This window comes from Nestor notabilis, unplaced genomic scaffold, assembly GCF_000696875.1.
Source record: "Nestor notabilis isolate BGI_N333 unplaced genomic scaffold, ASM69687v1 scaffold23954, whole genome shotgun sequence".
NCBI classification, from domain to species: domain Eukaryota; kingdom Metazoa; phylum Chordata; class Aves; order Psittaciformes; family Psittacidae; genus Nestor; species Nestor notabilis.
The window spans coordinates 48,517-61,347 of NW_009926350.1; the positions used below are offsets into that span (position 1 = coordinate 48,517).

Genomic DNA, 12,831 nt, shown 5'->3' on the forward strand with positions numbered 1-12,831 from the left:
AGCACACTGGCTGGAGGAAAAGGGAGATGTGGTCAGGTCAGGAATGTGATGTGGAAAATGGGGCTCCCCACCCTGCCTCCCAGCCTTCTCAGAAATGCAGAGATTGAAAGCATCCCTCCTTTTGTTATCCAAACTGATGCTATCTTATCCTCCTCATTGCCCTGTAAATATCAACAGTTCTGTCTGAAATGAGCAGCATCTCAAGGATTTGGGACTGTACCAGACCTGTCTTTCTGACACCATTCAGCAGCTGCCTCCCTTAAATCTGACTGCAGATTTGCTTCTTACACTTTTGAGAGCCCACTGATAACTCAGAAAATGCCATGTACTTCTGCTTAACCGATTTTTCTGAATTCTGATTGAAGTCTTCCCATCTTCTCCCAGACTGGGATTCTCCAAGCTGAGAGATGTCCATTACATTCTATTTATTCCAATTAATTTCCTTCAAGTCTGACGATAGCTTTGTGCTGAAATCTCAATTCTATCCTTGCTGCTTCCTTTACAGGTAAGATCACTCCCCAGGTTCTGTGTGCTGGGCAAGCCCAGCATTAAAAGCTGGAGAAGAAGGCCTGTGCTGAGGTAGTATTAGCAACTCTGAATCTGTCCATCAGTTGAGCTCTTGTTCAAGGCAGATGTTATTAACCAAATTCAGTGCTTTTCCACAGGCACTACCCAGCAGTTTTCTTCTAAAGCAGTTTAGGTCAGTCAGTAGAGCTGTGTCCTAGAGGAATCTGAGGTAATGTTGCCTAGAGAACAGCTCTGGCGTAGCTGGAAAGTGCAGAATTACCAGAGCCTTCCATTTCTCTGTTAGTGCTTTTCAGAGCTCCGTATGTGTTCCGTCCCTCTGCTGACACACACCAACATTTTGGAGCTGGAAGCTTCACCAGTGTGCAGAGATAACACTGGTAACAGCACTAAACACTGAGGCTGAAAGGAGTAAAGCAGCTTGGTTAGGGAGCAGGGTACTACAGGTCTGTGCAAGACTGTGAGGCATTGCTGGAGCATGAGGGGGACAAACTATCAAGATCCCAGAAGCCTGTCTCTTTGCTAAGTTCCCTTTTTTATCACACATCAAGTCCAGCTCCAGTGCTCCTAATGCCCCATCTCCCCTCATCTCTTCCCCTCAGGCAACTCTCTAATCTCTTTGACAAGCACATTCTGTCTAGTGGCTTTTCTTTCCAAATGTCTTTTGTGTTTTGATTCCCCTCCTTTGTGTGCGAATTCCTTCTTTTTCTTTCTGCTGTCCTCATTGTGCTCGCTGGCTAGATTCGAGCGGGTAATGCTATTAGATTGGGATAATCCATGCTTGGTTTATCTGTGTGACTGTCTCTGAAGATTAGTGAAAACCAGTGTTATGGGCTAGATAAAGTGAACTGGTTCAGAAGGGCTCCTCTGTCAGTCTGGAGATGCTCAGGAAAATGACAGCAGAATTTCATTAGCCAGATTTGAGTGTAATATCTTGTAATTTACTTGAGCACTGTTGGGGTACACGTGCCTCCAGGAGACAGACGGACTGCAGTGCGGTACTTTTTACCCAGTTCACTTCTGGACAGAACTGAAATCAGCTTAGTGCAAGTACAGCAAAATGCCTGTGGAGTATGTTTTGTTTGTTATTTGGTAGTGAATCGAGTTTTGTGAGTGTTTTACAGCTCAGGGTCATCTCTGAATTTGAATTTTCTTAACTGAGGCATTCCAATAACTTCCCATTTTAATGCTGTCTGCAACAATGGTGCCTGGAACATGCTCTGGTCAGTTCTATAGACTTAATTTGAGTTTCAGTGTAGCAAATCTATTATGAAAGAAGCATAAAATCCTTCTCTGTGCTGTTACATTTCTTTAATGTCCTCCGCGTGTTGATTACCTGCAGTGTTAGAGATTGTCTGGGAGAGGACAGTCTGTTGGATGATGGGAGCTGACCAGCTGAAGCTCTCTAAATAGCCCCTTCTTTGCAGCATCTGGAGGACAGCACAGAAGTATGGGATTATTTTGCTCTTATGTCAGTGGTAGGCTACTCTGTAGTGAGCGTGGGGCTTCTTCTTGGGAGCTCTTGGTTTCTGGTGGTTTCCTGAAGAGAATGGCTTGGAGAGCAGTCTGTGCCTGCCAGGCTTGGTCTGGGAAAGGGAGTCACAATCCCCTGCAGTGAGATCCCATTTCTAAATCTCTTTCGCAGGTGTGGAATGTGCTGTTAACATCAATGAGTGTGAGGAGGGTCCCTGCAAGAATGGAGCTGTCTGTGAGGATGGCATTGCTGACTATACCTGCCACTGTGCCCCTAGCCAGGATGGCATTATATGGGGAGGGAAGAACTGCTCTGTCAAGCTCACTGGGTGCCAGACGCATGACTGCCAAAATGAGGCCTTGTGCATCCCAACCTACCAAGCTGAGAGTCACGGCCACCTGTGCCAGTGCCAGCCTGGTTTCTATGATGCCACATGCTCAACACCAACAACGTTTTCCTTTGCTTCCAGAGGGTATCTCCTCATTGAGCTGCCCGTGAACAATCAGAGCAGGAGGGACGTAGCAGGAGATCAGCTTGCCAGCGTGTCCCTCCGCTTCCGAACCACCTTGCCCAGCGCTATCCTATTTTACCGAGGCCATGAAGCTGAATACTTGTTCCTGGAGCTCTATGATGGCATTCTGCATGCAGGACTGAAGAAGGAGGATATTGGGTACCTGCTGCTCCTGGAGAGGCTGAGAGTTGATGATGGCCAGTGGCATAAAGTTGAAGTTGTTCTGCACACCACTATGGAACTAAAGCTCTGGCATGACTCTTGCGATGCAGGAGTCTGCCTGAAGAGCTCTCCTGTCCCTCATGGCACTGCTTTGGTCCCACATACCTTCCTGAACATGTATGTTGGAGGTGCTGAGGATCCAATGGCCAACAACACACATAGCCAGCAAGGCTTTGTTGGCTGCATGGAAGACTTGCAGGTAGACACTGAAGCTGTGCTCCCGGCGGATCTGCCTGCAGGCGAGTCCTCCCCGGTGAAGCGGGGCTGTGACCGGACCGAGTGGTGCCTCTCCCAGCCCTGCTTCCATGGAGGGCTGTGTGTGGATCTTTGGTCAACCTTCAGGTGTGACTGTTCCAGGCCTTATGGAGGCCCAGCTTGCTCATATGGTAAGTGCCACGTGATTTACATCTGCCAGCTCCTCTGTCACTCATGCTTTAAAGATACTAGATAAGCATTAAAGATACCAGATAAGCAGCGATGCTAGCTCTGGAAGCAGTATTTTCTACTTGACCAGTGAGAAAACTAAAGCAAACCTCTCTGTGAATAAAATTCTCATTGATCCCTTTCCTGTCACTTGCTCCTGCAGGAATGATTGTCAGTTTTGTGGTGCAGGTGTTATTCCTTGTTGAGCCAGAGGCTCTGACTTTATCTTTGTATCAGACCTGTGCGAATGCAGGAGGGTTGGGAAGTTGTTTTACTGTGGAAAGTTGATCTTGAGCTTCTGAGTTGAGGGTGAAGAGGAATGTATTGCTTTGTAGATAAAACACAGTGTTAAAGGAAGCTCTTTGACAGTTTTGAGTTAAAATCACATTTATTTGTATTTTTCTTCTGTTCCTGCAAGGTTTATAGTAATACTGTTCCAGTTTTTTGTTTCACCCCTGAGCCCAAAGCATGGCAAGGACAAGGTCTTCTGCTGTTACCAAATTTACAAATTTGGAAAGCAACTTTGTAGCTTGAAAGTCCTTGAGTCAATTTCCTACATGGCAAGGGCTCTGCTAGAGCTGTATTTCCCTCTTTGTGACTTGGGTGCTTGAATGTATGCCCTCCAGAGAAAGCAAAGGACACATTCACCTACTTAATTTCACAAACCTGTGTGGGGAGAGAGTACAATTACCCTGATCCATGTTGAAAGTGTTGGGAAGAGACATCTTGCCCCATTCATAAGGAGTTGCTGCTTAGAATATCCCTGTGCCAGCTGCATTCCTGTTGTTACTGAACTGATGTGCATTTCTTCTCTCTTCCAGAGCGCCCAGCAGCAACATTTGGCCTAGAAAATTCCACCAGCTTTGCCTCTTTCACCCTCTCTGACAACCTTGGTGCAAACTTCAACATCTCCTTTTTCATTCGGACTCGGAAACCTCATGGTTTGCTATTGCAGATCAGCAATGAAACTGCCTCCTGCCTCACCATGTACTTGAGGAATGGCAGGCTGCAGATACAGGTGTTGTCTGCAGATACTGTGACTTTTCCAGAAGATCTGGTTGATGGGAGAAGACATTTGGTAGCTCTGTCTTTCCAAGGAGGAATTGTTGGTGCTCACCAATCGGACACGTATGTGGAGTTGGGACAGCTCATAGCAAGACCACTTCTAGGTGGTTATGAAGTGTATATAGGTGGGCATCCTAACCCAGACAGTGCAGATATGTGGGGAGGTTATTTTAAAGGCTGTTTGCAAGACCTCCAGCTGAACAGCCACCAGATACAGCTTCTTCAAGTTGAGAACTACGGTTTGCCCCAGGAACTCAATAGGACTCAAAGTGGTAATCTGGTGAATGGTTGCATCTCTGATAACACCTGCAAGGTATGATGTCTCTCATTTGGCTCTACATGTGTGCAGGTGTTTATTATAGTTCTGTGATTACAGGAAAGTTTGTTGCTGATACCAGGAAAATGTTTGTTTTTTTTTTTAATTATTGAAGGACACATGGTCCCATATGCTCCTTTGTCACTCAATAACTTACATACGATTTTAGCAGCAAGTTTTCTCTAGCTCCCCTGTAGTTTTTGTAGTTTGAAGAACTTGGGCAGTCCCACTCTTGTGGCGCCTCTCTCCGTTTTGCTGAGCCCACACACTTGTTCCAGTCTCCAGCCTCCCAGCAGTAACCTTTCCAGCGCCTCCCTTTCTCCTGTTTCAATTGCACAACCACCTCTTTCCCCAGGAATTTGCTGCTTCAGCAAGGATGGTAAAAGGAACTGTCTCCATAGTGCTCTTAGATGAGCAGCTGCCTCTCCTTTGTACTACACATGAAGGTGGGGTGGCCATACTCCCTAATTTTGCCCTTTTTGCTCCTGGTACTATAACATATTCTCATGCCTTTGGTATTAGGCTTGTCGTCCTAGTAACAGAACTTTCCAGAAGCATTGCAGCTTGTTTGTTCTGTTTCTCACCTTTGCTTTAGTGCTTTGATCTTTTCCAGGTTGATGGAACTCTGCCTGGGGAGTGTCTGATCGTCACCAGTGCACACAGGGAGAGGAAGGGTCTCAGGAATTTCTTGTGGAGAGACCCTTGTGCTTTCTTCACTGCTATTGAGTCACTATTTTAATTATCCTTCTGTCTTGATTCAAGCTCTGCTTGTACTAATCTTTGCTGTCACGTTTCCTTCTACCAAATTCTCTTAGATCTAAAGAGGAATTACCCTACCTCTAAATTCCACTGTTTTGTTTTTCAGTCTGAACCATGTCAGAATGGGGGCACGTGCACTGTCACGTGGAATGACTTCCACTGCAGCTGCCCAGCAAATTTCACTGGGAAATTTTGTGAAGAGAGAGTCTGGTGTGAAAGTGACCCGTGTCCTGAAGCTACCACCTGTATAGATGTTCCAGCAGGATATGTGTGTGAGTACTGTTCTCCTGCTGATCTGATGGTAAAACCCCAGTGTTCACTGTCAATAACCAGTGTTCCTAGTTTGTACTGTTGAAACAACTACGAACCCATGCCACAGAAGGGGAATGGACTGGTGCCTGGGTACATGCTCTTGCAGGCAGCATGCACTTTATGGATTTACCAGCAGGTTGTGATAGAGCAAAGATGGTTCTCAAAGGTGTTTTCTTCTATTACTTTGATTTGATCAGGGAGGAACCTGTCCACTTTTGTGGAATGATTGCTTACCTTATTATCATTGCAGTGCAAGGACCTGCACTCTGTAAGGTTCAGCCATTTCCAGAATCTTGGGTTATCTCACCACATAGGACCAGTTCAGTGTTGCAAATGTGTCTCAGTTCTCTCCTAAGACAGAACCCTAGAGAATAAGCAGACTGGTTGGCTAATGATGCCCTGATGTGGAGGGAGGGATGTCTAGTGGCTTGGAAGTGTCCTGGAAGTTGGGTGTTGGGGTGTTCCCAGCTCTGCCATCCCACCTCAGGAGCGTTGGATGTGTCACTTTCCTGACTTATGCTGTGGGTTTTTTAGCAGTAAAAGGGGAATAGTATTTCTGTGCAGTGGTGTGAGAATGCTGAGTAAAAATTGCTACACAAGAGCTGGTTATTATTATTGGAGGTGCAGTTGTAAACAGGAAGGGCTTTAAGGATGCCAGCAGCTAGGGCTGTAATCCTGCTCACACTAAGCTTACATGGTTCTTAAGGAGAGAGGGTGCCAGGAGTTTGCCATTGGTCTGTCTCAAACGTGACACCAATTGTCTTTCAAATCCCTTATGCTCTACCCCACCCGTTTTATTTCTAGGTCTGTCAAATGCAACATTTGATAGTTACGCTCCTATTGAATTTACCACCAATGCATCAGTGACTAGAACTCTGAGCAGCCTCCACATGGACTTCAGAACCAGGGATGAAGATGCTGTTTTGCTTCGGGCTGTGGAAGAAGTGGATTCCCTCCACATAGCCATTAAGAACTCCTCCCTGCTTGTTGACATCAGGAGTGGGAATAGCATCGAAGGTGTCAGCTTCCTGAGTCAGAAGCCCGTCACGGACGGTGCCTGGCACACCATCTCTGTGTCCATGGAAGAGCCATCTGCCCTTTCTTCCAGATGGCTCGTTCATTTGGATGACTCTGTTAATATGACTTTGCAGGGAACTGCTGGGAACTTGGACTTCCTGAAGAACAACGTGCTCGTTGTTGTAGCTGAAAACTTCACTGGCTGCCTCGGACAAGTGAGGATCGGGGGGATCTACCTGCCCTTCACTGCCCATCTCTCGTACCCTCAGGCAGAGCAGTTCCAGCAGTCCAGCAGAAGGACCATCCAGCTGGGCTGCACCGGGGCTGATGTTTGTGCTTCCAGCCCTTGCCTCAATGCTGGTACCTGCGAGGACTTGTTCAATTCCTTCAGCTGCGCCTGCAGCGCTGGCTGGGGGGGGCTGCTCTGTGAGGCTGACATTGATGACTGCCAGTCCAGCCCCTGTGTGCACGGGGACTGTGTCGATGCAGTAGCAGATTTCCAATGTCAGTGCTTCCGGGGGTTCATTGGGAAGAGGTGTGACATCAACGTGGATGACTGCGTGCGGCACCAGTGCCTGAATGGGGCTACCTGCATCGACGGGGTTTATGGCTACTCCTGCAAGTGCCCTCCTCACTATTCGGGACCTCGCTGCGAGTAAGTGCCTTGGTTGGTTTGATGCAGCACATAAATTGGACTTTTGCTTTGGGACACTTTGGGAAAATTTCTCATTGTAAGTATCTGGTGGGTGAAGCAACTGAATTCTGCCCTGAATTGGAAGGTGCTGTCCAGGTCCAAATCCTCACTGATGGGTGTTCAGTCTCATACAGGATAAGGATCCTTTCTTTTGCTGTGGATTAGCTCTATGCTGCATTTCAGAGCTGTTTAAAGTGCAAGTCCTGTGTTATAAATTCCAGGTGCACTGCATGTCCTGGAGCGACAGGAATGGTACCAGTGGGATGGGTTTCTGGGCAGAGGGCAGTAGGGGACAGTCTAACCTCTACTGAGAATGCTGGTTTTGATAAATCTTTGATGCTGGGTTTCTGGAGACGACCTGTAGGAGGAATCCCTGACTGGTTATTTATGGAAATGCCCATTGCTACTCCCTCTGTGGAAACAAGCCTGACCCTGGCAAATATTTTCCTATAATACTAGATAAAAATACACCTGCACTCCTACACTGACTAGCAGCATTCCTTCAGTGAAGGGCTTGGTTGTATTTTATGGCATTGGACCTAAGACGAGGGGCACTGTTTCTGTGTACTGGCTAAAAACGATGTGTATTTGAGTATCCTGCTCCTTATCAAATGTGCACTGGGAGAAAAAAAGGTTATTTACCCATCACCTACTGCCTGTAGTGCTTAGCAGTGCCCATTTCCTGAGGGAGCTCAGGTAAAATCTGGTGGGAAATCAGTATGGAGTCAGGAGAAGGGCTGGGGTTTTTGGCAAAGTCTGTATTTATAGCATTTGTATTAGTATGGCAAAAATAGCATATTTCAGTCACCAACGTATGGTGACTACATATTGGTAAAGGAGGTAGGAATCAACATGTTACTTAGACTTCCATCCACTTGTGCCTGTTGAAATTGAACATTAATACGTGGCTGAGCTTCAAGTTATCTGATCTACCCACTTCCAATTCCCTGTTCTTACTCCATTCTGGTGCAGACAGTTATCTGGGACTTGGGTTATTCTCAGTGGCCTTGCTGTGCTGCACGTTGGTATTCCAACAGTATCCTGCTTCTCTTCATATTTTCATCAGCAAGAAAAAGCAACTGTGTGAGGAAAGTCCCAGTATTGGGACAGCTCCTGCGTGTTCTCTGGGCGTGCTCAGGGTAATATTCTGATATTATGGATGATTTCTGAGACCATTCCCTTCTCCATTTGTGTTCAATTCCTTCCTAAGAAATACCAGTGACTGTGCTATGGCCCTCACCAGCCCAAATACACTTTTACCTGCCCCAAAACCTGGTTGCTTTAAGGGTTGTCTCTTGTTTTTTCCCAGATGGCCGTTCCCACCTGAGCAATGTGGGAAGAACTTCACCTGCCTGAATGGTGGCAAGTGCATCAGTGAGAGCTGGGGAGCCAACTGCACCTGCAAGCCAGGCTTCACTGGGAGGAAGTAAGTGCTGGTTCCCTGGTGCCTGCAAAAAGGGGCTGGTGCTCCAGTTGTTACACCCGTGGGCTGCCTGAGCAGGTTCAGTGCTTCCTCCTCTGATACATCCTTTTGCCATTCAAACAACTGCTCCAACACCGTGTGAGCGGTTCTTTTTCCAAGAGGCAGCTCGATACGCTCCTGCTGACAATACCAATTTTTGCAGTGTGAACTGCTTCCAAGTACTTCTGAGCCTCATGAGGATTCATTAACTGTGCTACAGACCTGAACTGGCTTCAGTCACACAGGCATGACAAAAAGAGGATTGGGATGAACGGGGAGAAACTCAGTGTTGTTGGACCCTGGAGAAAGCACCTGAAAAAAGTGCAACAAGAACTTTTCAAATGAATGAGGCTATTTTAGACTCTGTGATTTTGTGTTCTATGGCACAAACACACACGTGACAGATCTCATTTAATTCCAGTATGTTTTTCCTTTCCAGTTGTCAAATTAATGTAAACAAGTGTGATCCAAACCCTTGCCAGAACGGGGGCACGTGTCAGGACTCTGAGAACAAATACGAGTGTCTGTGCAGCGCCAGCTACACTGGAGAGCGCTGCGACATCAACGTAAGTACTTCTCTTTGCTTGTGCTCCTGTCTTCCCAAACTAGGTTATGAGGTGCAGCAGCAGTGAGCTTAGAATCATAGAACCATAGAATGGTTTGGGTTGGAAAGGACCTTAAAGCTCATCCAGTTTCAACTCCCTGCCACTAGACCACGTTGCGTAGAGAGCAGAGTCCTGGGGGCTGGGGTGGTTCTGAGGCTGCCTACGTGCCGCAGGCCCTGGCTGTGTCCTGGTCAGCACCACTGGGAAATCAGCTGGTACCAAGGAAACTCAAAGTGGGAAATGACTTTTCTTTTGCAGTGCTGTTGCTTGTGAGTCTCCAGTGTATAAGACTTGCTTTTTCTGTGTGAAGCTGTTGCGTGGAGTGGTAGCTTGTTTGGTAACCTGGGAATGTACTAACCCAAACTGCATGGACAAGGCTGTGTGCCATGGTGGGGTCTGCTGCTGTTGCTGTTACTGAGGGTTTTGTAATGCATGTGCCAAGGGGTCACTCTGACATTTCCAGTTTGCATGCAAAGACTCCTTCAGGCATCTCTGTCTCCTGTCTCAGGACACTTCTTGTAGGTTCCTTGTTTCCATTTTCATCCTCCCCACTACCTTCTTGCAGAACTGTCTTCTCTTTTCCCTCTTTAAAGGCCAGGGCCTGGGGGTGCAGGGAGGAGGACAGGGCATGGCTGCTGGCTGGGGCTGCTGTGAACATAGCTGTGGAAGCAGAAGGGTGATAGCTGCGCTCTTGCTCTTTCTCCTCCCACCAACAGGCAGCAGGGCGGGCTGCTGGTGTTGGTTCTTGTGACTAACCTGCATGCTGTGCAAAGCTAGAACTAACCCTGAGCACATCCTTGAGTTTTGGCAGACTCGGAGCATCCTCCTGAGCTTCAGGCATGTGAAATGGCAGAAGGGCTTCCAGGTACTGGGGGATTATTCCTCCTGTGCTGCATTGCTTTGTGGCATTAGCATAGGCTGTAAGGCATCCAAATGCTGGAAATAATCTAGCTGGAATTCTTCTGGTTTTATCTGTAAGGTGGCAGATCCTATTGTTAGCAATAAGAACTATTGTAAAGCTTTCTTAATGACAAAAATGCCACAGTTTTATTTCATTCTTTGTTGTTGTGTTCCACACATCCTTAATCCCACCAGAACCTAAAGCATACGTGTTCAGGTAGGTTTCTCTCCTCAGTACTTGGGCCTTTTATCATCTCCATCTCCCATCCATGTACTGCCCTTTTTAACATCCTCCCCTTCCTGCTGCAAGTTGTCTTCAAGCGTTTTTATCTAGGGGGGACATTAAATATGTGCCTTTGTAATTGCGTGGTTTTGAGCTGTGAATTCAGTGCATCTTGTATTCGCCAATCGCTGTTCCCATTATTTAAAATCTTTTGCCCCGGGGTTTCATGAAGTTCCAGCAAGGTAGGTCAGCTCTTGTGTTTATATCCTAGTTTTCCCTTTGGCTTTGGGACTTGTTAAGTGTTAAGCCTGAAACTTCCTGCAGCTCCTGTCCCACGATCTGCGAGGAAGCGCACAATCACAACTCTGCATAATCGTGTTGCACTGGATAGTTTAACAGCTAAATACGTTCTCTGCCTTCCACCAGAGGCACCACTGAACGTTGGTTTAGAGTGTCATTGATGTGCCACTAGTTTTGAACTGGAAAGAAAAATTCCAAAGTGTTGCTGTCTGTAGTTGGGTTTTAAAATGGACTATTTTTAATGCCAAGTTTGAACATGTTTTGCTGAGAGATTAAAGAAGGGACAAGAGCATTTTCTGTGCAGGTGCCCTCAAGCCCTGTTCTTGTTCCTTCCTTGTCCATTCCCATTCAGGTACATGGTACCTTTGCTTTTCTGAAAACTTTTTGCCCCTAATTCTGACCGTTTTGGGTTCTTCGACTGCAGTTACTGTAACCACGGGAGTTTCATTGTTTCTTCATTAATTTCTCTTACAGAAAGGGACTCCAAGTGCTCTCTTCCCCTCCCCACTAATTGAAGTAGCTGTCCCTGTAGCCTGTGGCTCTTTACTGCTACTCAGTATTGGTCTCATATTCATGATTCTCACTGCAAGGAAGAGGCGCCAATCAGAGGGAACCTACAGCCCGAGTCAGCAAGAAGTGGCAGGAGCGCGGTTGGAGATGGACAGTGTCCTAAAGGTGCCAAAGGCCCTGCCATGACAAGGAGATGCACCTGCAAGGTCTGCTTTGACCTTGACCTTTTTCCAGCACTTGCAGCAGCAGAACCACCCCATCCCAGTTTTCTTAAGGCGTGTGTGGTGATGAAGACGTGACCTTAGAAGGACCAGGCAGAGCGTGCAGAGCACTGGCTCTGAGCTGCTCTGCTCCTGCCCTCCCTGCCCCATGGACTGCCCCAGCCATTCAGGGGCTGGTGAGGGGCTCTGGCTCCATTCCCCCTTTCAGGCAGCAATGGCACAATTACATCTGCTTTAAATGGCAGGTTAAATTAGGTGCTAATTTACAGATTAAGATCTATACATCCCTTTAAGGAGCGTTGTATAGAGGGTGTTTAAGGGTGGTTTGTACATACTGTTCTGTTTCGGTCAACTCAAAGACACTCAAAAGCTTTTCCAGGTCAGGTGTGTGAGGTTTCGCCAGCAGCCTTCAACAGCAACAGCAGCTGTGACCTCTTGCCCCGTCACAGCCACCCTGCTCCAGGGAACTGCCAGGAATGACTGAAACCATTGTGCAGATCAATGTTTTATGAAGTGATGGCTGTTAGACATTCCCATGGGTACCGCGGTCAGAACGGTGCGCGTTTGGGGCCATTGGCTGAACTTGTGGCTCGTGCGGGCCAGAGGGAAGCAGGGAAAGGGTCCCCAGGCTGCTCTGCAGGCCCTGGCCTCTTGTGTGACAGGGAGGGGACAGTGAAGGGGGGGAAGCTCCTGTCCAGCACTGCTGGCAGCACGGTGCAGCTCAGAGGGAGGGAATGGGGATGAGGGATGTGAAATGCAGCGCTGGCCGCGTGGAAGCTCTAACACCCTGTTCTACCACAGCAGCCGGTGTGGGCCCATCTTAGCAACTCCTCCGTGGTGGGAGCAGTTGGGGTTGCAGGCGCTGCCCTGCTCTTGGCAGTGGTTGCAGCCACAGCGATTGTCCTGAAGAGGAGGAGAGCAACTCAGGGAACGTACAGCCCGAGCCGGCAAGAAAAAGATGGGGCTCGAGTGGAAATGTGGAACGTCATCAAGATGCCCCCAACCGAGCGGCTGATATGAGACCTGGGGTCACACAACAGGGGCCCTGTTGTCCTTTAACAAGCAGCGTCTGTGTCTTAGGTCATGGGATGTGTTTTTTGTAGGCCAGGTCTGTATTGCTTTAAGCTACTTCATAGGCTACGGGGAAACGGCCTGCTGTTACTTGCAGGAAGATTCAGCTGCTTGAATGAGCTTGGTTATTGCAGCTCATCCCATCAATAACTGTGTAAAATTGATTTGCCAGTAAAGTGTGGGAGGGGAAGAAAATGTGGAGGGGCCGGGGAGGGAGTGTG

General features: G+C 47.7%; 1 protein-coding gene across 1 annotated transcript in view; it reads left to right on the forward strand.

Annotated features, from left to right (window-relative positions):
- Window positions 1-12,559, forward strand: part of CRB2 (crumbs family member 2) — a 35,065-nt gene extending 22,506 nt beyond the window's left edge. The window contains exons 7-13 of the mRNA XM_010013494.1: window positions 2,171-3,118; window positions 3,977-4,533; window positions 5,402-5,567; window positions 6,412-7,279; window positions 8,628-8,744; window positions 9,220-9,346; window positions 12,341-12,559. Of these exons, the coding sequence (XP_010011796.1) occupies window positions 2,171-3,118; window positions 3,977-4,533; window positions 5,402-5,567; window positions 6,412-7,279; window positions 8,628-8,744; window positions 9,220-9,346; window positions 12,341-12,559 (3,002 nt within the window). The remainder of the gene's footprint in view (window positions 1-2,170; window positions 3,119-3,976; window positions 4,534-5,401; window positions 5,568-6,411; window positions 7,280-8,627; window positions 8,745-9,219; window positions 9,347-12,340) is intronic.
- Window positions 12,560-12,831: the final 272 nt, after the last annotated feature.